The sequence below is a fragment of the Zeus faber genome (genome assembly GCF_960531495.2).
Source record: "Zeus faber genome assembly, chromosome: 2".
Lineage (NCBI taxonomy): Eukaryota > Metazoa > Chordata > Actinopteri > Zeiformes > Zeidae > Zeus > Zeus faber.
Genome location: NC_137189.1, coordinates 27,822,534 through 27,845,601, shown reverse-complemented (window position 1 = coordinate 27,845,601; position 23,068 = coordinate 27,822,534). Strand labels below are relative to the sequence as shown.

The 23,068-nt window shown below is 43.5% G+C and overlaps 2 protein-coding genes across 2 annotated transcripts in view; both read left to right on the top strand.

Annotated features, from left to right (window-relative positions):
* xdh (xanthine dehydrogenase) overlaps positions 1–16,667 on the top strand; it is a gene marked incomplete at both ends in the record, with an annotated part of 34,284 nt that extends 17,617 nt beyond the window's left edge. Inside the window, 23 exons of the mRNA XM_080023819.1 lie at positions 251–435; positions 761–926; positions 1,020–1,112; positions 4,158–4,327; positions 5,162–5,288; positions 5,549–5,671; positions 6,650–6,746; positions 6,950–7,074; positions 7,466–7,599; positions 7,681–7,768; positions 7,864–7,950; positions 8,265–8,456; positions 8,690–8,835; positions 8,960–9,041; positions 9,295–9,390; positions 9,496–9,624; positions 9,768–9,842; positions 10,170–10,222; positions 10,866–10,980; positions 14,749–14,814; positions 15,855–16,043; positions 16,245–16,412; positions 16,617–16,667. Coding sequence (XP_079879945.1) covers positions 251–435; positions 761–926; positions 1,020–1,112; positions 4,158–4,327; positions 5,162–5,288; positions 5,549–5,671; positions 6,650–6,746; positions 6,950–7,074; positions 7,466–7,599; positions 7,681–7,768; positions 7,864–7,950; positions 8,265–8,456; positions 8,690–8,835; positions 8,960–9,041; positions 9,295–9,390; positions 9,496–9,624; positions 9,768–9,842; positions 10,170–10,222; positions 10,866–10,980; positions 14,749–14,814; positions 15,855–16,043; positions 16,245–16,412; positions 16,617–16,667 — 2,757 coding nt within the window. The remainder of the gene's footprint in view (positions 1–250; positions 436–760; positions 927–1,019; positions 1,113–4,157; positions 4,328–5,161; positions 5,289–5,548; positions 5,672–6,649; positions 6,747–6,949; positions 7,075–7,465; positions 7,600–7,680; positions 7,769–7,863; positions 7,951–8,264; positions 8,457–8,689; positions 8,836–8,959; positions 9,042–9,294; positions 9,391–9,495; positions 9,625–9,767; positions 9,843–10,169; positions 10,223–10,865; positions 10,981–14,748; positions 14,815–15,854; positions 16,044–16,244; positions 16,413–16,616) is intronic.
* A 3,016-nt stretch (positions 16,668–19,683) lies between these two features.
* Positions 19,684–23,068, top strand: part of LOC307248163 (tetraspanin-7-like) — a gene marked incomplete at both ends in the record, with an annotated part of 6,409 nt that continues 3,024 nt past the window's right edge. The window contains one exon of the mRNA XM_080024430.1: positions 19,684–19,764. Within this exon, the coding sequence (XP_079880556.1) occupies positions 19,684–19,764 (81 nt within the window). The remainder of the gene's footprint in view (positions 19,765–23,068) is intronic.

Genomic DNA, 23,068 nt, shown 5'->3' with positions numbered 1-23,068 from the left:
TTTTTATTGTCTCTTTATCTGCTTTTACAATTTCATGAATTAATTTAATTCCTGTTTATTAATGTTCTTTTGCCTTCTAAATTAATGGTCTGAAAACTCTTTTATGCTGCTTTTATTTCATCTGTTAAAGCACTTTGTAAACTCAGTTTTTAAAGGTGCTCTATAAATAAATCTATTATTGTTGTTATTATTATTATTATTATTTGCGCTATCATTCAGAAAAAAAAGAAAATGTTTTTACCTCCTTCAGGGTCAACATTTCTCAGCCTTCAAGCAGGCTCCTCGGCGGGAGGACGACATCAGCATCGTCACCACGGCGATGAGCGTCACCTTCGTCACTGGGACAACAGTGGTCAAGGACATGAAGCTCAGCTATGGTGGGATGGCTCCAATGACGGTCCTGGCCAATCAAACAGCTAGAAAACTGATTGGACGGTAAAGAGCTATCTATCTATCTATCTATCTATCTATCTATCTATCTATCTATCTATCTATCTATCTATCTATCTATCTATCTATCTATCTATCTATCTATCTATCCATCTATCTATCCATCTATCCATCTATCTGTGTACCACTGGTATACCAGTGTATATACAGTGTATATAGTGTATATAGTATATATGCATAGTATATATATACATATATATATATATATAGTAAATATAGTGTACATCTACCCATCTATCCATCTGTCCATCTATCCATCGATCCATCTATCCATCTGTCTATCTATCCATCTGATTTAACTCTTTTCCAGTCGTTGGGGGGAGGAGCTCCTCCAGCAGGCCTGCTCCTCATTGGCCGAGGAGATGACCCTTGACCCCTCAGCGCCCGGCGGTATGGTGACCTACCGACGAACTTTGACCCTGAGTCTATTTTACAAGTTCTACTTGACTGTCCTGAGGAGACTGCAGGAGGAGGAGGTGCCGCCATCCACTTCCTGTTTCTCAACCAACCACAGAGGAGAGGGGAAGGGGTGACTTTGTGACTGAACTCTCCCTCTCCCTCTCCCTTAGGGGGTGGATTCTGTGGAGAAGTTACGTCCTGATTGTCTCTCTGCTACGGAGCTCTATCACCACGAAACACCAAGTAGCATTCAACTCTACCAGGTCATTATTACTTTATTAAACTTTTGCTTTACTTTGCTTTATTTCACTTTATTTATTTTATTTGTAATTATTTGTAATATATATATATATATATTTTTTAATTACTGCTGATATTATTATTAGTAGTAGTAGAAGTAGTAGTAGTGGTAGTAGTAGCATTACTATCATTACATTATCATTATCGTTACAGGTACTCCTCACTTAACGACCGAGTTCTGTTCCTACAACCAGGTCGTTGAGCGAATTGGTCGATAAGTGAGGACCTGTGTTATTTCACGGTAAGGGGGCGTGGCCATTGCGAACGCTAGTGTAGTGAATACTGACAGACTGCGGGAACGATACTGAGACTGAGAACTGTGATGAGGTGTATACAGTGTATATACAGTGTATATAGTATATATGGTATATATACGTATATATAGTGAATATAGTGTACAGTATATACAGTATAGTGTATATACTGTAGATTCATGTTCCTTTGTGGGTTTTTTTATCTAAACGTATTTTCAAAGCCGAGTTTGATTTATAAATAGCAGAAAAAATTTTAACCGTGAAGTTAAATATTGCCTTTAGATTACATGGGGAAACAGAGTTTACTTACGGAGATGCTGAATAGCGCTGAATAACGCCGTTTCCTTTAAAGCGACCGGCCAGGTGAAGATCATTCCTCCATATTCCATGTGATGTGAAGTCACAATGTGAAACTGTTTTGTCAGAGTTCAACCTTTAAATCGTACTACAAAGAAGTAATGCTGACGTCACTTTGTAAACAAGACGAGGATCCTTCGGTTTCACTTCTTTGTCGAAACTCCTTTCCACAAATCTCCGTGTTGTTATGGATTACGAGAAGCGGGTGGCGGATCTAAATCATATCGCAGAACTTAATCTGACCAGTGCGATAGATCCAAGTCAGCGTAAGCAGCGCGCACTGGACTTCATTTTCCGCGACGATAGTCAGTTCTCCGACAGCGACACAGAGAACGACAGCGATGCTGAAACTGTTACCGGCGTAATCCCGGACTTGGAGAACATTTTAAACAGCGGATTTCAACCTGAATGTGACGATGAAACCGAATATTTTCAAGAACCACCGACGAGGGGACCGACGATAGTTGTTGTTGTTGTTACAACGGAAGAAGTTGATGACGTGATGAAGTACGTTGAGGTTGGTGATGCAAATTATGAACAAGTTGCAACAGACAAGTTCTCAAGTTTACCTGCAAATGCAGCCAGGGGCGAAAAGAAAATGAAAAGGCCCCAAACAGGCTCTCAGAGTGTAGCTGGGGTAGGGTGGGGTTAGCCCACATAATAACACCAAGAACTTTGAAGATATTTGGCATACGCACATTAACCTATTAACTGACAAACCGAGGCTGATATACAGAGACTCATATTATTGATAGACTCTACATTATGTTGTGTTGTCCGCACTTTTAAACTCCTAAATAATCGTACTGTTAAATAAAAGCCTTTTTAAAAACAAAAGATGTTGTGTGTCGATGACGCTGTTCAACATTCCCTCAAAACACAAGAACAATGCAGAGATTCCCAATTCACAATGAATCCACAAATCAGCAGGGTGTCAAGTGGCTATTTGACAAGTAGCCATGCAGCTTTGTTGGTCTATCATCCCATTTGCATTCTGGGAGTTGGCTGAACGAAGCCAAGTGTGGGGAAAAACGTTGAAGGTGATTATCTCAGAAACACAGTTTGCCACACCCTTGTCATTACCAAATCATAGCTTTAAAAATATTTGCTTGATTTGAACAAGTGACAACTTGTTTTGAAGCTTTGTTGAAGATTCTTCACTTTCAAATGATGCAAAAAAAAAACGTCAAAAGCCATCAAATGTACCTAAAGTCTGCGGTCGGTCACATATTGTAACAATCATATGCATTATCATACATACAGTGCAGTAGTATGGTAAAACAAATAAAGTGGTGGGTTAAAAAATAACCTTATATCTATGGAACTTTTGCATAACGTTTGTAACGTAAAACTAACAATAACAGGAGCACATTAATATTAACTTCCCTCATGAGAAGGCTGATGTTGTATGGCAGACACTAAATGCTTGATGTCTGTCTTAAGGGACGACCGTCTCAGGCAAAGATCTGGATCAACATTCAGTTTATTCCTGTATTTTGTCTTTAATGCCACAAGCGTCGAAAAAGCCAGTTTCACAGAGATACGTCGTCGGGAAAGGCAGCAGAAATGGCACAGCTCTGTTGGACAGAGCGGGATACTCAGAAGCACCATGAAGCCAAAAGTTAGTCAGGTACTTCTGTGAGAAAGCCGGTTTCAATGCGCTGTCGCAGGAGAGCTCCGCGAGATCGTCCTTCTCTTCTGCGCTCAGGCCTGCGAGGGTCTCGTCACTGTGGCTGGCCAAGGGGTTTTCCATCCAGCTGCACTGCACATCTGGGATGGGGAAGTGTTCGCGCAGCTTGGTCCCCAAACCGTGCAGGTGCTCTTTGACATGATTGATCACGGTGGCGGGAAGCCGTCCTCCGTCAAAAAATACGACAGATTCTCAAACGAGTCAAAGTTTGACAGGTCAACTCGCCTGGCCCACGTCTCCCTTTTCCATAAAAATGACTCTCTCGTACACTCGTTATCAGCTGTTCTGACACATTCTCTGCCATCTCATCAATCCTGCGTCTGACTGAGTTATCAGACAGGGGGACTGTCCCGCCTGTCCGATCCATTTTGATTATCACCTCAAGTTCAAAAATGTACAGGTGCAAGTCGCTTGGATGTAGTACGCCCTAACATAAGTTCCTATCTATCAGTGATGATCCATCTTTGAAGGTTTTAAAGAAAAAAATACAATGAAATGTTTTTTTTAATTTAAAAACGTTTTTGTAATTAATAATGATGCGCAATGAGCTTGACGCTGAGACGCCGCAATATTGTACCAGCGCACAATACAGACTGATCGGAGAGCTGGTCCTAAGTCTGAACGGTCATTAAACGGGTAGGTCGGTAAGTGAGGAGTACCGGTATCATTATCATTATTATTATTATATATTTCCATTTTTTCTCCAGGCCGTACCCAAGGGACAGAGGCAGGAGGATGTGGTGGGACGTCCCATGATGCACCTCTCCGCCCTGAAGCAGGCCACAGGGGAGGCCGTCTACTGTGATGACATCCCCATGTACAAGAACGAGCTTCACCTCGCGCTGGTCACGAGCACCAAGGCCCACGCTCAAATACTGTAAGTATTCATAGCTACATTGTACTACTGCAACTACTGCATGGCACTACTAATACATGGTACTCCTTCTACTGCATTGTACTACTGCATGGTACTACTACTGCATGGTACGACTACTAATGCATGGTACTACTACTGCATGGTGATACGACTACTACTGCATGATACTACTACTACATAGTACTACTACTACATGGTGCTACTTCTGCATTGTACAACTAATACATGGTACTACTACAGCATGGTACTACAACTACTGCGTGGTACTACTACCACTGCATGGTACTACTACTACTACTCTTCCCTTAAACTAGACATATTATACTATAGAATTATTATTCTAGTAATTCTAATTATTATTCCATTCTGGGGACCCAATTATTATTTTGTCTCAATGTATTAATTACTTATTCAGCAGCAAGTAGACAGTGGGATACTGTGCAGCCGAAAATAACCCAGACATTTTATGATTGGATTAAAGTCTTCCATTATTGTTTCTATGTATCGTCACCAGATGGCGCCATTAGCTAGCGTTAGCGTTAGCATGTAAGCGGAGCGATACAAGGAACCAGAAGCCATTGCCGCCATTGACCAATCAGAAGCCAGTATTTCACACCGCTGGGGAATAATTTGAGATAATGACTGGGAGGCTGCACATTATACCTTACATATTATACTGTCTATATGAATTCTAATGGGATCATTTGTTTGTGTGTGTGTGTGTGTGTGTGTGTGTGTGTGTGTGTGTGTGTGTGCGTGCGTGCGTGCGTGCGTGCGTGCGTGCGTGCGTGCGTGCGTGCGTGCGTGCGTGCGTGCGTGCGTGCGTGCGTGCAGCTCTATAGACGTGTCTGAAGCAGAGAAGATGCCCGGTGTGGTAACGTGTGTTTTGGCCAAAGATATCCCAGGATCCAACAGGACGGGACCAATCCTGCTGGACGAAACTGTGCTTGCTGAGGACAGGGTCAGTGTGTGTGTGTGTGTGTGTGTGTGTGTGTGTGTGTGTGTGTGTGTGTGTGTGTGTGTGGATATGATGTGTAGCTGGAGAAGTTGAAGAAGAAGTTGACAGTTTAAAAAATTACCCACAATCCTCTGCACCCTGTTGTTCCTATTCATGGGCCATGGCCAGCAAATGTTACCCCAAATATCGCCCTCAAAATTGTCCTGTTATGTGCATGATGTGTGTGTATGTATTGTATATATTTGTCAATATATCTGTTGCAGGTGACGTGCGTGGGCCACATCATCGGAGCTGTGGTCGCAGACTCGCAGCTTCATGCTCAGCGAGCGGCAAAGGCGGTGAGGGTGAAATACCAAGAGATTCACCCTGTCATCATCACCATACAGGTTGGTGTGTTTATATGGAATCGTATTGTTGTAGGACTAAGGGATAATAACAAACAGATGATAATCCCCGACAGGGTGACGGGTCTTGTCACTCTGAAGGGGGTTATTTAGTGATCATGAGCGTCTGGCCGGATGTTATCGTGTTTATTACACACTACTTACTAAACACAATAATGCTCTGAATATTGATCTGAAATGATTTTATAACTAGTGTCTGTAGTTTAACAGCTTCCTCCGAGAAACAAAGCAAACTGTTCCACTGCAAAAAAAAAGTATTAACCCTAACCAGACAAACCTATTTACTGTTAATAATATTAATTTGGACATTTACATTACGATTGTGGATGTGAATGAGTTGCCAAATGGGACTTTAGACTTTGGGGATCTTGATAGCGATGTGCTCATTCATCTCAAGTCTTCCATTGTAGCTTCTATGCACGGTCACCAGATGGCGCCACTAGCTAATGTTAGCATTAGCATGTCAGCGGAGTGATACGAGGGACAAGGAACCATTGCCACGATTGACCAATCAGAATGTAGTACTCCACAGAGCCATGTAATAAATATCAATACAAGTACTCCCTACTTAAGTGAATTGGTCGAGAAGCGAGGACCTGTGTTATTTCACGGTGAGGGGGCGTGGCCATTGCAAACGCGAGTGTAGTGAATACTGACAGACTGCGGGAACGACACTGAGAACGGTGATGAAATGAGATGTGTATCGTGTATATAGTGTATATAGTATATATAGTGATTATAGTATATATATTGTATACAGTGTGTAAAGGGTGATGCGCAATGAGATGCTTGATGCTGAGACGCCGCGCCCACGTCGCATCATTGTACACAGTGTACAATACAGACTGGTCAGAGAGCTGGTCCTTAGTCTGAACGGTCGTTCAGGTGGGTCGTTAAGTGAGGAGTACCTGTATCAATAATATTCAGTTTATATATTTACGTTCTGTCTTTGATTGACAGGACGCCATAGCGGCACAGTCCTTTTTTCAGCCAATCAGAACGATCCAGAGAGGAGACCTGGAGGCTGGATTTAGACAGGCTGACCACATCCTAGAAGGTAGGTGTTTGTGTGTGTGTGTGTGTGTGTGTGTGTGTGTTTGCGTGTGTGTGTGTGTGTGTGTGTGTGTGTGTGTGTGTGTGTGTGTGTGTGTGTGTAGCTCAGTGGGTTGGGGGTTCTATTCCCTGTGTAGCTCGGTGGGTTGGGGGTTACATTCCCTGTGTAGCTCAGTGGGTTGGGGGTTCTATTCCCTGTGTCCTCAGGTGAGATCCACATCGGGGGTCAGGAACATTTCTACCTGGAAACCAACGTGACGGTGGCAGTTCCCAGAGGAGAAGACGGAGAGATAGAGCTGTTCGTCTCCACACAGTCCGCTGCCAAAACACAAGTACTAATTCACATTATACACACACTATACACACTGTGGGTCTGTTAGGCAGCTGGGATACTTCCTAGTTAGGGAGCGTGGATACTTCATAGTTAGGGAGTTTAGGGTAAGGGACAAAGGATTCTTCCAAGTTAGAGAGCCAGGATACTTTCTAGTTCAGGAGGTTAGCATTGGGGACCAGGGATTCTTCCTCATTAGGAAGGAAGCAAGGAAGCAAGGATACTTGCTAGTTAGGGACCAATGATACCTCTAGTTAGGGGCCAGCGGTACCTCCTAGTTAGGGAACAAGGGATTATAATTACGTAGAACTATGGCTACTTAGTAGGTCTCATTTGGTCACTGCAGGATATACCATAATGCCATGACATCCCATAATATGTCCCTTCCCCAGTCCCTGGTGGCCATGTGCCTAGGAGTCCCCTCCAGCCGAGTGGTGGTCCGGGTGAAGAGGATGGGTGGAGGCTTCGGAGGGAAGGAGAGTCGCAGTACACTGCTGTCCACCGTGGTGGCCATTGCTGCTAACAAGTACTACACACTGCAGAGATACGACACAAATTGTACACTAATACTACACAAATATTACTAACACACTGCACTGTTTTCCAGGTTGAAACAACCGGTCAGGTGTATGTTGGACAGAGATGAGGACATGCTGGTTTCCGGAGGAAGACACCCGTTCTATGGAAAATATAAGGTGAGAGAGGAGGAGGAGAGGAGGAGGAGAGGAGGAGGAGAGGAGGAGAAGTCTTCTACTTGGACCATAAAAACACTCTTCTCCCCCTCCTCCAGGTGGGCTACATGGACTCGGGGAAGATCTTGGCTCTGGACTTGACTTATTACAGCAACGCTGGAAACTCCTTGGACCTTTCTCTGTCCGTGAGTCAGCCGCTGATCTGTTAGTAATGACCGTTGCTACGGGAAACCACTTCTCCGCAGAGGTGCCGGAATAGGGGGGACACCCGGATTTTTTGTCCCCCCACTTTCAGGTATTAGGAATGTTTTATGAATAGCCCCCGTTCAGTTCAGTTACCCAGGGCCGCCAACTGATGCATCCTCTGTATTCAGGGTGGAGTGAGAACACATCCTGGTACTTCAGGAGTTCTTGGCTTTTGGTGAACTTCATTTTGGAACACAACTTGGACCACAAGAGACAGTTCAGAGAGTACTAAACGATCTTCTCTGTCTCCCAGGTCATGGAGCGCGCTCTGTTCCACATGGAAAACTCCTACAGCATCCCCAACATCCGAGGCTGCGGCTTCGTCTGCAGGACCAACCTGCCGTCCAACACAGCCTTCAGGGGGTTCGGAGGACCGCAAGGCATGATGGTCGCCGAGAGCTGGATGAGCGATGTGGCGCAGAGTCTGGGCAAGCCAGCAGAGGAGGTACAAGTACACATTCAGCACTGTACATGTACAGGCAGTTTACTGTCCTTCAGAAACAAACAAAAGATGTTCTACGTTGAAGATCTTCAATGCTTCTTTATTATAACTCAATAAGAATGGTTTGATTAAGAGGCAGGATTTGAGGTTTTTGACCGTGTGTGTGTGTGTGTGTGTGTGTGTGTGTGTGTGTGTGTGTTGGCCGTGTGTATGGGTGTGTGCATGTGTGTGTGCAGGTGCGTCGTATCAACCTGTACGTTCAGGGTGAGCTGACTCCCTTCAACCAGGTTCTGGACCAGCTGACACTGGAGCGCTGCTGGGAGGAATGTCTGTCCAGGTCCAACTACCACCAACGCAGAGCCGCCATCCAGAGCTACAACAGGTCCGACAGAACTAGAACCACAACCGGAGCGACATCTAGAACCCCAAATAGAACACACACGATGCCAGAATCTCATCTAGAACCTCAGTTCTGACGTTGTGTGTGTGTGTGTGTTTTGGTTCAGACAGAACCGTTGGACCAAACAAGGTCTGGCCATCATCCCCACCAAGTTTGGAATCGGTTTTACAGCAACCTTCCTCAACCAAGTAACCATGGTTTACACTGACCCTAACTACGCGTATACTCTAACCCTTTCTACGTAACTACCCTCACTACTGGTTTAAAGTACTACTTGTTTAAGACTGCTACTGGTTTGAACTACTGCCTACTACTGGTTTAAACTAACCCTAATTGCTGATTTTGACTGCCACAGGTTTAAACTGCTACTGGTTTAAACTGCTGGGTTAAATTACCACTGGTTTGCACCACTGGTTTAATTACGTCTGGTGTGTGCTCCAGGCAGGAGCTCTGGTCCACATCTACACAGATGGTTCTGTTCTTCTGACCCATGGTGGGACAGAGATGGGACAGGGGCTGCACACCAAGATGATCCAGGTACTGAGCGTGTACTGTGTGTACTATATGTATTGTGTGTACTATGTGTGTTGTGGGTACTGTGTGTGTTGTGTGTACTATGTGTACTGTGTGTAATGTGCCCAGGTAGCCAGCAGGGTTCTGGGCGTGTCCTGTAGTAAGATCCACATCTCAGAGACCAGCACCAACACGGTACCAAACACCAGCCCGACTGCTGCTTCAGCATCTTCTGACCTGAATGGAGCCGCCGTGCAGGTACACACACACATACACACACACACACACACACACACACACACACACACACACACTCATATGCACACACACACACCAGAACTGTAAATAATAATATAACAAATAATTAATAACACTGTATAACAATATCTCACATGCTGCAGAACGCCTGCGAGATCCTCCAGAAGCGTCTGGAGCCCTATAAGACCAAAAACCCAAAAGGATCGTGGGAAGATTGGGTGAGTTGTGACATCATCTATCCTCTGAGCACTTCCAAAAAACTTCCAGACAACTTCCAAACTGCTTCCGTTTATCGACATCCAAGTTCTGGGAGAACAGACTGTGAAGATCCTTCTAGACCCTTGTTGTTGTTGAAATGCCTGGTGGGAAAGTACTGGCTCTACAACACACACACGCACACACGCACACACACACACGCGCGTGCGCACACACACACAACAGACAATACCAAGATTGATACATTTCCAGAATTGAATTTAAAAATGTTTTACTACAGTAATGTCAGCATTTCTAATCTAAATATACCGTCTTTCCTTGTCCTCCAGGTAAAAAACGCCTACTACGACAGGGTCAATCTCTCCGCCAATGGATTCTACAAGTAGGATTACGCAAACATTTATATTACTCTAGTGCAGTTATGAATGACTACAGTCAGCAGAAGCAATGGTCGTTAACAAAGCCTGGTATAGCTGGTATTTTGAGGGTCAATCGTGGTTGCTGAAGAACGTGGTCTTGATTTCCCCTTTGTACCACGTATGGCAGTCCTGTGTGTGGAAGCCGGACGAAGCTATTCTATTAACACTCAATCAGTTGAAAAGAATGTGATGGCAATCACTTCGCTTTACTCCCAATTGTCCAAAAGTATGGTTTATGTTCAAAAGTACAGATATTTTCCTTTAATCACAGTCCAGTCTTGCAGTCCAAGCTTCACATACTTACAGATAGATAGATAGATAGATAGATAGATAGATAGATAGATAGATAGATAGATAGATAGATAGATAGATAGGTAGATAGATAGATAGATAGATAGATAGATAGATTTCAAACAGGTGCAGGAAGGGCTAGAAAGTGAGCAGCATTTCATTGTTGTTGTTCTGTTCTGTGGTTCTTCTGGTTCTCCTGGTTCTGTGACCTGGTATTTCAACATTTCCTTCTGGTTCTTCAGAATCTTTTGGTTCTTCTGGTTCTTGTGGGTCTGTGACATGGTATTTCAGTATTTCCCTCTGGTTCCCGTGCAGAACTCCTGATCTGGGATACAACTTTGAGACCAACTCCGGAAGACCCTTCAACTACTTCAGCTACGGAGTGGCCTGTTCCGAGGTGGAGATAGACTGTCTGACTGGAAGCCACAAGGTCCGTCTATTAAATTATTTACATTTCCAAAATCACAAGTAATTCAGTCAATTACAATGACTAGGTCCAAGTGAAATTGGGTATCTCATCACTTTCAATATTGCATGTATTGCATATTTTAATCAAAATTATTTTTAAGCCGAGGACTTCTGGGTCATGGCAGAGTGGTGGTATTCCAACATTTCCTTCTGGTTCTTCAGAATCTTGTGGTTCTTCTGGTTCTAGTGGGTCTGTGACATGGTATTTCAGATACTGACACAGGTATTGAAGGAGCTGAGAGAGGGTATCAAAGCGGACATGGCGGGAATGGAGGATGAAATACTAGCAGGGTTACGTCCTTCTGTATCAACCCTCCAAGTTACTGTCCCTGCACGTGTCGAAAAAAGTCGCGGACATTGAAATCTCTGATGGAGGTGGACGGGCAACTCATACCGCTCTGCAGGCAGAGAACACCAAACTACATAACAAGTTGGGTATTCTAGAAAACTTCTTGAGTAGGAGCAACAATTAGGGTGACTGGACTACAGGAGAATAGAAGGAAACCACCACCACGCCTGCATGGAAAAGCTCCTGACCGAGCGAGGTTTTCAGGGAAGAGAGCTTTACTCGTCGCCCGTGGTGGACTAGGCTCACCGGACCCTGAGACTGCTGCTACCAGCAGGTCCTCTGCGGCCTATGGTGGTTCATATGCAGCATTACCAGGACGTAGGAGTGAAATACTCCCTTCTACACCTTGCTTAACTGCGGTTCATTTTTTGTATTTTCATTTCATTCATTTTTTTGTATACCACAATGCACCTCTTTTACACAAGTTTTTTGGGGTTTTGACGCACTTAATTTGAATAAGTGCGGATGGGGGGGGGTGGTCCTCTTGATCTTTCTATTCATTGAGTATGGTTAGGAATAGCGTTAGAGAGGTTATTTATCGCTCGTCAAATGAGCGTCGCCTGGCTCTGCCGGCCATACAGCCACGGCAATCCAGGCTATTCTCATTTGTAGTTCCACGTTGGTGGAACGAGCTGCCAGAAATGACCAGAGCAGGGACCTCCCTCTCTGTCTTTAAGAAGCACTTGAAGACCCAGCTCTTCAGTGAGTACCTCCTGTCCTAACCTACAATTACTTAGCACCACCTAGCAGTATTTATTGTTACACTAATGTCTCTGTCGCAATGTAGCTTGAATGTTATTCCCCCTTGTAAGTCACTTTGGATAAAAGCGTCTGCTAAATGACTAAATGTAAATGTAAATGTTATCGGAAAGTGGAGTCTTTAAATCACCCTGTGAAGAGGAACAAATTCCTGGCTTCTCTACAGTAGATCAACTGGGGATAGGAGTGGCCTTCCTTCAAGGGACACACTTATGTAGGGCAGATGTTTCAAGACTTTAGAGGAGCTGAGTATGGAAAGTTTTTTATTCCATGGATTCTAAGGTTAGGGGCACAGCTGTTCTTATACACCAAGGTATTTATTTTTAAAGTGACAAAATAATTGCAGACCCAAATTGTATATTTGTTATTGTCACAAGCCAGCTTTTCGATAAGTGGTTGTCCTTGCCAGTGACTGTGCTTTTATTAATTCCTTTTGTTTCCTATATCCCCGATATTAATAATCATCACCTAGTTATTGGGGGTGACTTCAACTATTTCTTTGCCCAAAACTCAATAAGTCTTTATTCCGATCTGCACCCCCGAACTAAAATGGCCGCAGCTATTAATAATTTCATTGAACAATATGGAATGGTGGCGTCATGGCGTGCACATTTTCCTACAGGTTGGGCTTTTTCTTTCTCTAGAATTGGCTACTTTATTTTAGATGCAAAACTTATACCTTCTTCTAGTCTTCTTACCTATCATAACATAGTGATTTCTGACCACGGCCCTCTGTCCTTTGAATTAGGCTTCCCTGAAGAACCTGCCCCATACAATCTGGTGCCTGAACCCTCTCCTCTCCTCTCCTTGTGCTACACACGGTCTAATGCAATTTAAAATAGTTCATCGTCTTCATCTCAATCAGGAGAAACTGGCAAGGATATACCCAAACACTGATCCCACCTGTGATCGGTGTAAGTTTACCACTTTAACCTGGTTGCACATTTTTGGTTATGCTCAAGCCTTCAGACTTTCTGGAAGAAGGTCTTTTAACCCCCTAGTGAAATGTATAATATGATAATCAAACCAATTCCTATTATTGCCCTGTTTGGATTGAGGCCTGAGGACACAATGTGGCTGACTGAAATGTGTAATGTGGTTGCCTTTACTACTCTGTGAGCTCAACATCTCATCCTTCTCAATTGGAGGAGATCAGTGCAGCCAGACCATTGAAGATGGCTGAGAGAAATTATTTTTTACTCGAAGCTTGAAAAATATGAAATTGACATTGAAGGGGAATGCAAATAAATTTGAAACAGTTTGGAGGCCTTTTCTTACCTACTATGACAACCTAACCCAAATAATAGACTGGGAGCGTTCATAACCTATTTCTAACATGGTTTGGAACAGTAGTGTCATAATCTAATGAATAGTTTTTTATGACGATAAAGATGATTGTAAACGTTCACTTTTTTCTTTCTTTTTCCTTTCTTTTCCCGTTTGTGTCTATCTAAATGAGGCCTTTGTATGTCTGTCATGTATTTGTTTGTGCTTGATGCCACTGTTTTGGTCATCTTCGGAGAATGCTGGGGGTTGGGTGATATGTTTGGGAGCCGGGGAGGGATGGGGATTATACGCATACAATATATGTAACAAGAGGATGTCTGGACTTTGAGAGAGAATATGCCCCCCTCCCTCTGAAACCCACAGTGAGACAATGATCTTGGAAGATCAAACCAATTCAACAGTTGGAACTGGACAAGAGGGCAGACACAGCCATCTCTGGCCTTTGTCTCCTGAACCCCTCCCCTATTATGAACAGCAATGAACCCCACCCAAAATGGCTGGATTAACAAGCTGCTGGCAATTTGGCACAGAAGATTTACATGACCTGAACGCTCCTTCGATAAAAATGAGATCAAACAGAAAATGTATCTTAGATGGATACTGACAAAGTAAGGCACAGTATGATAAATGTGTTAAACTGCCCTTCCCTTTTGCTGAGCTTGGACACCCCCTTGCAGCTACCGTTTGTGTTACCCCAAGCACAGATTCCTATCGTGTATAACTATTATTTATTCCTTATTCCAGAATTTATTGTTTGGCTTAAGGGTTTATCCTCTTGTATTTCAAAACGTTATTTGGTGTACGATTTTCCTTCTTGCATCCCAAAGATCCTTTCTTTTTTGTATGGGTTTATGTTACTGCATGCCAAAGATTCACTTACATGTGTAATGTTACCTTCTTGAATTTCAGAGATCTATTTATGTGCAATCTTGCATTCTTTTATTTTCAAGATTTGTTTTACAAACACAAATTAAATACTGATATTAAGAGTTAAATGAAACGGTTTATAAGGATAAAAAGTAGAATAGCTAGAAAAGATTAGAAATCACATACCTAGAAAGGATCTTGAACGCACCACGAAGAAAGGGGAACATCCCTTTTCCACGGCGGTTCTACAGAAAGCCTCATCTATGCCAACCACTGTCATTGCAAAAACATTAAAAAAAATGATTTTTGGCAATGCAGACTTTAAAACCATGTTCCCTATCAAGGTGATAAAGGACTTGTTTCAGGGAAATATGCTTCCTATTATATCCTTATTCTGTGTTTTTAGTGCATCATGCGTCATATAAATGCAGTGTGTGTGTGTGTGTGTGTGTGTGTGTGTGTGTGTAGAACCTCCACAGCACCATCGTGATGGATGTGGGACACAGTCTGAACCCGGCCATTGACATTGGACAGGTCAGAACCGGAACAAACCAACACATCTTCACATCCTTACGAATGAAACACTCACCAGAAAGATAAAGGAGCAGACTAAACAAAATAGGTTCTGTTGGAGTTCAAAATGTCGTTAAAAGTTGGAGTAAGTAAGAAGTTATTCTGTTACTTGTTATGCTTCTCTCCCTAGTGTATGCCGTCTTGTGTTTTCCCTGCCTTGGTATCTCCACGTGTTCTGTCTCTCTCTCTAAGCTGCCTCGCTCTCTCTCTCTCTCTCTCTCTCTCTCTCTCTCGCCATCTTTGTCTCTCTCTGTTCCTTGCCCTCTCTGTATCTCCTTGTCGCTCTCTCTGTGGACAGTAGCTCAGGAAGTAGAGCGGGTCGTGTAGTGATCGTAAAATTGCCGGTTCGCTATCCCAGTAGCGTACTGATGTGTCCTTAGCAAGTCACTTAACCCCCTATCTACCATTGTTGTGCGCCTTGCACGGCTGCCACCGCCATCGATGTATGTGAATGGGTGAATGTGAGGTATGCACTGTAATGGTCTTTGAGTGGTATGACTAGAAAAGCGCCATATAAATGCACCCCATTTATTTATGCCTAAGCAAGTGATACCAATATTATTAAAATAAATCTATCTTAAGACAAATAATTGCTCTTGTCTCCAGAATTTGGGGACCTCAAAAACTGAGTAATTGTCCAAAAACAAAGTTGTGAACTCTTGCTTTAGAAGAATTGGTTCCACAACAAACCTTTCAGATCAAGGTTCTTCAAAGAACCATTTATTTGTGTTTACCCTTAAATGTTTTGTTTCCCTGTCCCTTTATTAACCATATTACAATACCCCGTGAGCTTGGAGGGGTGTGGTTCTCACCATCCAAAATAAATGAAGAACCTTCCATATGAAAAACCACATGAGGAACACCACAAACTTGTTCTGGTTCTTGGGTGTCCTTGGTGGAACCACCGCGCATCCTTTTGAAAAACGAGCAGAGTGTAGATGGAAAAACCTATTTTCTCTTCTGTCTGTGTTCTACCTTTCTATTCCCTCTCTTTTCACCAGGTGGAGGGCGGCTTCATGCAGGGCCTGGGTCTCTTCACCCTGGAGGAGTTGCGCTACTCTCCGCAGGGCTTCCTCTACACCCGGGGTCCGGGCATGTACAAGATCCCAGCGTTTGGCGACATTCCGACCCAGCTGACTGTCTCCCTGCTCCGAGACGCCCCCAACGTCAAGGCCATCTACGCCTCCAAGGTACCGTGCTTTTATCGTGAAAGAGTCACTGTCAGAGGCTTTTTCTGTGAAAGGTCGCTGTCAGAGGCTTATACTGTGAAAGGTCGCTGTCAGAGGCTTATACTGTGAAATAACCCTCCCAAGGGCTTTTACCATGCAAGGTTTTTGCTACAAATACCCTCTCCCTCCTTCTCCCCCCTCCTACCCTCCTCTCCCCCCCAGGCGGTGGGGGAGCCCCCCCTCTTTCTGGCCTCCTCGGTGTTCTTCGCCATCAAAGACGCTGTGTCGTCGTCCAGATCCGACGCTGGACTGAGCGCTGCGTTCAGACTGGACAGTCCGGCCACGCCCGAGAGGGTCCGCATGGCCTGCCCGGACCCCCTCAGCTCCCTGGTACATGGATCATTCTGTCCTGATTATGCTGTAATCTTAGCATCTGATTGGATATAATACGATTTAAAACATTCAAATTTAATCGAATCCGCTTCTGATTTAATAATCTGATTGAATACATTCTGATTGGATATAATCTCATTCTGATTCACTATAACTCGATTGAATATAATCTGACTGACTGAGTGTGGTTGTGCGTTGCAGTGTCCTCCGGCAGCACCTGGAAGCTTCATCCCCTGGGACGTACAAGTCTGAGAGAGAGAGAGAATTGTAAAGTCGTTTCATACAAACACGTTATTTGCTGCTAATGTCCAGTATATTTATCAATGGTTCTCATTGCACCAATAATCGATTGTACAGTGTAATAGCTGCTCCATTCCAATACAGATCAATTTGTCTGATCAGGCGATTCGTAATGCGATATGTAATTATACATGAAGAACTGCATCGTCGGAAGAACTGCATCTGAATTTCGCATCACAAAATGTGTCAGGGAAAATGGTGGAGCTTGTTTTTTCCAGAACAGAGAGTTTGCTCATCTAGATGCTACTTTTTGATAATGTTTGCAAAGTGGGAAACAAAAAATACGCACAAATCACTGATATAAAAACGGATTTATTGATAGTGAATATGGTGACATCCACGGGTAAATAACGTCATTATTTTATATAGGTGAGTTATTTACTTAGTTTTGAGACCAGTTCTAATAAAAATAACTTGGCTGATGTAACTTAGGTAAAAAAATGGTCCAGCCTTTTCATAACAGTTGTCAAAGGAAAGCCTGAACCTGAAGCCTTACCTGAACACGTTTCTCAGATCAATAGATACAGATTAATATGAATTATAACATGTCAAATGGGAATCTGTCGGGTCCAGGGTAGTGGGCCCCCTTCCTTAAAGTTCAATGGAAGAGTGTGCTTTGGCTCTCTGTTGCGGTGTGTTTTATGACTGCAGAAGTTTATTCATTCCGGCCTGGTTACAGTGTAGTTCTATGATCGGTGGTGTTTGTGGCTGTGGGTGGGTTTCCTACGGTGCAATCAACGGTGGTTATCATTCTGAAGTAGGGCTGTATGTTTATGGCAAATATGAACTTGAACTTGAACTTGAATATGATGATCACGATCATTTGAGTTAATATTGTGATCGCGATTATTTATCACAATTATTTTATGCCACTCTGTAAATCAACAGAAAACTGTCTTCACAATAGTCATGTCTTATATAAGCCCATGAATAAATAAACAAAGGCAAGTGCTTCAACTGACCTCAATTGGAGAGGATATAATGAAATAAATTGTGTGTAGTGTGCTAAACCAAAAACACAAAAATAATGAAATTATTTCAAAACACATAAATACAAAATAAACACAATAAATACATGTTCCTTCTATTGTGTAATTGCTTACAGTTATTGTTACCAGTAATTATAATTCAGGAAGTCTGTAAACATTATCTCTGGAATGTCAATCAATTCTGACAGTGGCGTTATTGGCTTTTGTATTGTAGGACTTACTCTGGTGCGTGTCAGTTGTCCTGAGAAACGTAGATATTTATGAAATTATTTATGATTTATGTTTAATATGCTGCAATTTGTTTAATCCAATTAGCTGATTCAAGTTTAATAGCAATAAAATAATACCTGTGACTTTGTAACTTTGTATGGTTAAGAGTTTGTATCTTATATTCCTTTAAAGTCCAATCGCAACTATATCTGCAAGTTGCACGGATTACTGTCTTTGCCATACATGGATAATTGCAATTAGATGAAAGTCCGATCGGCGAGCAGACCGATTGGAGACGATTGGATCTGACAACACCGACTGCCGGAGCCAACAACGATCCACACAGAGCCCGGTGTCCTGGCTCTCCTCTGGTATAGTTTATGAATCCAGAAGTTCACTCGTGACGGCCTGGTAGACTGCAGTGCTGTCACGTGATCTGTGTACTCCGTCAATTTGCGCATCCGTGCAAGGATTATTATTGTTATTATACGTCTGTGCGTGATGCCATCTTTGGTGAGGTAGTCATTGTTGATCACAAACCTCTTACTTTGTACTGGTTGGACCTGGATGAAACTCGAATGACACCATGTTGGAACTCCCCCGAATACACATCTTATTCAGATTGTCTGTGAGTTTGCCTTATCCATGATATCCAGAAAGGTCTGACCTCAGTCACATCTGCATGTGCCACCATCTTGGTGAGGACCCGGTTGTTGACCAGTCACATTTCGGCAATGATGATGATGTTTTTCACTAAATTATTCCACAATAATGGACCAATCTGGATCAAACTTGGACGACATTCATGTCGGGACCGCCCGACATGAATGCAGATTTTATTAATGTTGTCTGTGAGTGCGGCAAATCCATGACACCCACACATCACTGACATTAGTTTTTCATTAACAAAAACAATACAGCTCCTGCCCCTTCAGGGCTGGACCTATAATAATAATTTTAATAATTATAATAATTATAATAATTATAGCTGCAGGCAACAATACACAGTGTCCAGTTCAGTCATTTTAGGTACGTATTACAGGTTTCAGAGGTTCCGTAATCCGAGGTTCTCGAATCTGTGCTCTGTGGTTATAAGCAGGGACCTTCCCAGCGGCCAGGGTGAGAACGCAAGAAGCACCAGCGCTCCTACTGTACGATTGGGTGTTTCGTGTCACATGGTTGTAACTTTCCTTCAAATGCAGCCCAGACTCAAGCTGTCTGTCTCGATTTCACACTTGCAAGTGGCTAGAGAGGAATGAGTTCCAAAAGATGAAGCTTGGACTTATATAACTTTGGATGATGATGTCACAAAGTGACCCTCCTGAAACAAATGACATTTCGACACCTTTTCACTCATTTCTGTTCCAAAGGTAGATCGATGTTGATCAAACTCGAACGACAAGACATCTGAAACGTCCCTGTTCTCACGAGACCTCAGACCATGTCTTTGTCCTTGTCATGTTTGAGATCATTTTAGCCTGAAAAAAAGCTGAACAATAACAATAGGGATCCAGCCCTAATAGTAGTTTCTTTATCACTTACTCAGGAAATTCTAGTTTAAAAAACGGTATTTCGTGTAAGAAATAAAAAATAAAATAAAAATCCGGTCTGGCGTGCAGTAACCAGTCCTCTCCAGCAGAGGACGCCCGTTACCACACACACATACAGTCCACGCACGCGGGGTGGTGCGGTTCTCCCGCGGCGCTGGGGGCGGAGCCTCCTCCTCCCCGGGGCAGAGCGCTCCCTGAGGGCTTCAGAGCGACGGCAGCATGGCACCGCGGAGGATGGCGACCCGACCAGTCATCACCTGTCTGAAGAGCCTGCTGCTGCTCTACTCCTTCCTCTTCTGGGTGAGTGGAGGGAGAGGGATGGATTTGAGAGAGTAGTGAGAAGACATGGAAGGAGAGATGAACAGTGTTGAGTTTCTGTTGTGGGAAGTTGGGAGGGTGGATGTGGGGCTCGTGGAGGTATAGGGTATAGACAGATGGATGGCTAGATGGTTTGATCGATAGATGTGAAGGAGTAGTGAAAAGTGGAGATGAACAGTGTTGGGAAGTCGGGAGGATGGAGGGATGGATTGGTGTATGAATGTAGATGAATGAGAAGGTGTTTGGAAGGAGAGATGACAATGTTGAGGTCCTGTTGTGGGAAGTTAGGGGGATGGATGGATAGATGCATGATGGATGGATGGATGGATGCATGATGGATGGATGGATGGATGGATGGAAGGGTCGATGGGTGAATGGAGTAATTGAAATAATTTACTATATTTCTAACCCTAACCTGTAGTAAGTGAGCTCAGAACCAAGACATCATGGTTTGGACTGAAATCACCATAATTTAGTAAATGTTGCACTGGTTAAAAAATGTACCTGATTAACCGTATGTGTGCGCCTCAGGGTCTCTTTGCACGCTCCGGGACTGGGTTATGCTCCTCAGGGCAGGGCGTGGGTGTTGCTCCCCCAGGGCTGGGGGGTCTTCTGTGGCTGAAGGGCGGGGTGCTCTGGGCTTTCCTGCGGTCGTGGGCTGTCTGCACGGCCACAGGCCACAGGGGTGGCCTCGGGGCCTTATACACCAGAACCAAGTGGGACAAGTCACGTACACTCAGCGGTGGACACTTCACACACACACACACACACACACACACACACACACACACAAACACAAACACAAACACAAACACAAACACACACACACACACACACACACACAAACAAATAATAATAAATACATTCATACATACATACATACATACATACATACATACATACATACATACATACATACATACATACATAAAAATATAACCTGAAACTGTCCACTGTATAAAGTGACACTGCACTGAAGTAAGTCGTATTGTAAGTAGTGAATGGGACTCATGTTACTAAATGGGTATTCCAGCAGCAGTTTTGTCCAAAAAGATTTTTTCACTTATTTCAACTTTTATTTCATGAAAAACTCCACTGTTTTGGTCCCAGACCCAGATCCTTCAGATCTGTTAACCTGGGGCAGTTCCACTTGTTTCCATTGGTTTATATCAGTCTTGACTCGTTTCTACTGGTTTCTATTTGTTTCTACTACTTTCTACTGGTGTCCGATGGCCTTTACTGTTTTCTACTGGTTTCAATTGGTTTATATTTGTTCATATTGGTCCCTATTTGTTTCTGTTTCAGCTGGCCTTTTCTGGTTTGTACTGGTCTATACTGGTTTTTACTGGTTTCTATTGGTTTCTCTTGTTTTTTTCTTTCCTGGTTTTTCATGGCCTCTATTGGTCTCAACTGCTTTCTGCTGGACCTGGCATGTAGCATGGCTTGTTCCCTCCATGCTCCTTGTTTTGCTGCTGCATGTGTTTTTAGCAGCTGAGTGACAAGTATTCAGGACGCCTCTCCACCCTGCTGAGGTCCCTTCGTTCTTAGGGTGTTATGTTTACATACTGGTGGTAGTAGTACTACTGCTTATACTAGTACTACTGCTCGTTTTACTTCAATAGAACCCTGGCTCACTGCTTTTTATTAGTTAGAGCGCTTTCACATCTGTGGTTTGTTTGTTTTGTTCGGAATCAGGGGCTGAACCGGTACCAAGTTGCAATCTCCCCTGGGTTCGTTTTGTGGTAACAGGGCAACTAACAGTGGACCAAAACTTGTAAACACACTCCACAGGCTATTAAAAGGTCCTCTCATTGGTCCGTTTTTTAATTTGAAATTTTGACGTTAACAACAGTATCGAAAATGGAGCATCAACAGCGTATATTCGATTGCATTGTGGGTAATGTGGGAGCCCTGTTCGTGCATGGCTAGAGGAGGGGTGGAGAGGAGTAGGCGTGTTTCAGAGAGTAGTGAACTGAACACCCTGTCAGGGGTTATTGTGATGATGATGACTTGCTGGCTGCACGTTACTCTATACCTTATATTACTGGGAGCTGCCCAGTATAACCAGTCTTCTACTAGTGGACACTGGGAGCTGTCCAGTACGACCACAGTCTGCTACTGGTGGACACGTCCAGGACCAGACTTCCTATTTACTGGGAGTCTATCCTAATCAAAGCCCTTTTCCAGTTAATTATTAATGTCTCGGATGCTGCTGTTGTCGTGGCAACAGGCACACTGGGTCTTGGACTGTTTACCGTACTTAAAGGGACATTCCACAATTTCATCTTGACATACTATGTACTGTACTGTATATGTTGCTATGGTAACACTGCTCTTCATCTGGCAGGAAGTGGAAACTTTTTTTAGTCTGATATTTTTATTTAGAATAGAATAGAATAGAATAGAATAGAATATCTTTTTACTTTCATACTAGATTCTAGATTTCTCCTTATTGTACTATTATATCTATGTTTTATTCTATCCTCTATTCATCTTCTGTCTATCCAAAAAAAACAACAGCAAAAAAACAAACAAAAATAAACACACAAACATCATTCAGAAAACCCGAACCTCAAACCTACAGTACGTCGGGCTGATGATCTCAGGTGCGGACAGGGGTCAGAGGTCAGAGTGTCCACCAGGGACAGGGGTCAGCATTGTCTCATTAGCTCCGGTCTGAGGAATTTGCGGGGTGACGTGGCTCAACGGATGGCACCGGGGCCGGTCGCGGTCACTTTGCACACGTGTGGTAATGAAAAGACGTCTAAATATATACATCCACAGGACGGGACCCTCCCCCGCCTCCCCCACCCTGACCCCACCCACCCTCACCCACTGCTGACTGCCATCAGGAATCCACAAGACTAACAACATGGATCTGTTTCGACCGGAGGGAGAGATGAGATACGATTTGATTTATTTTCGATTACATTACACGAGATTGGATTAGAATTAGATTCGATTAGACTCATTCAGATTGGATTAGGATTGGATTATATTCGATTAGATTAGATTTGATTGATTAGATGTGTGTATTGTGTAGAGAAGCGACTGTCGCCACGAAGAGTCATTGAAAACTGGAGTCAAATTCCTTGTATTCCTTGTAGGTGTGAGCGCACTCGGTCAATTGAGCCTGATTCTGTCTGTCACTCTTGTCACGCTGTCCGTCCGTCACTCTGTCTTTTATATCTGTCTGTTACTCTGCCTGTTTTTCGTTATGTCTCTCTTACTCGGTCGGCCTACTTGTCTGTTGCTCTGTCTGTCGCTCTGTCTATTTAGACTCTTT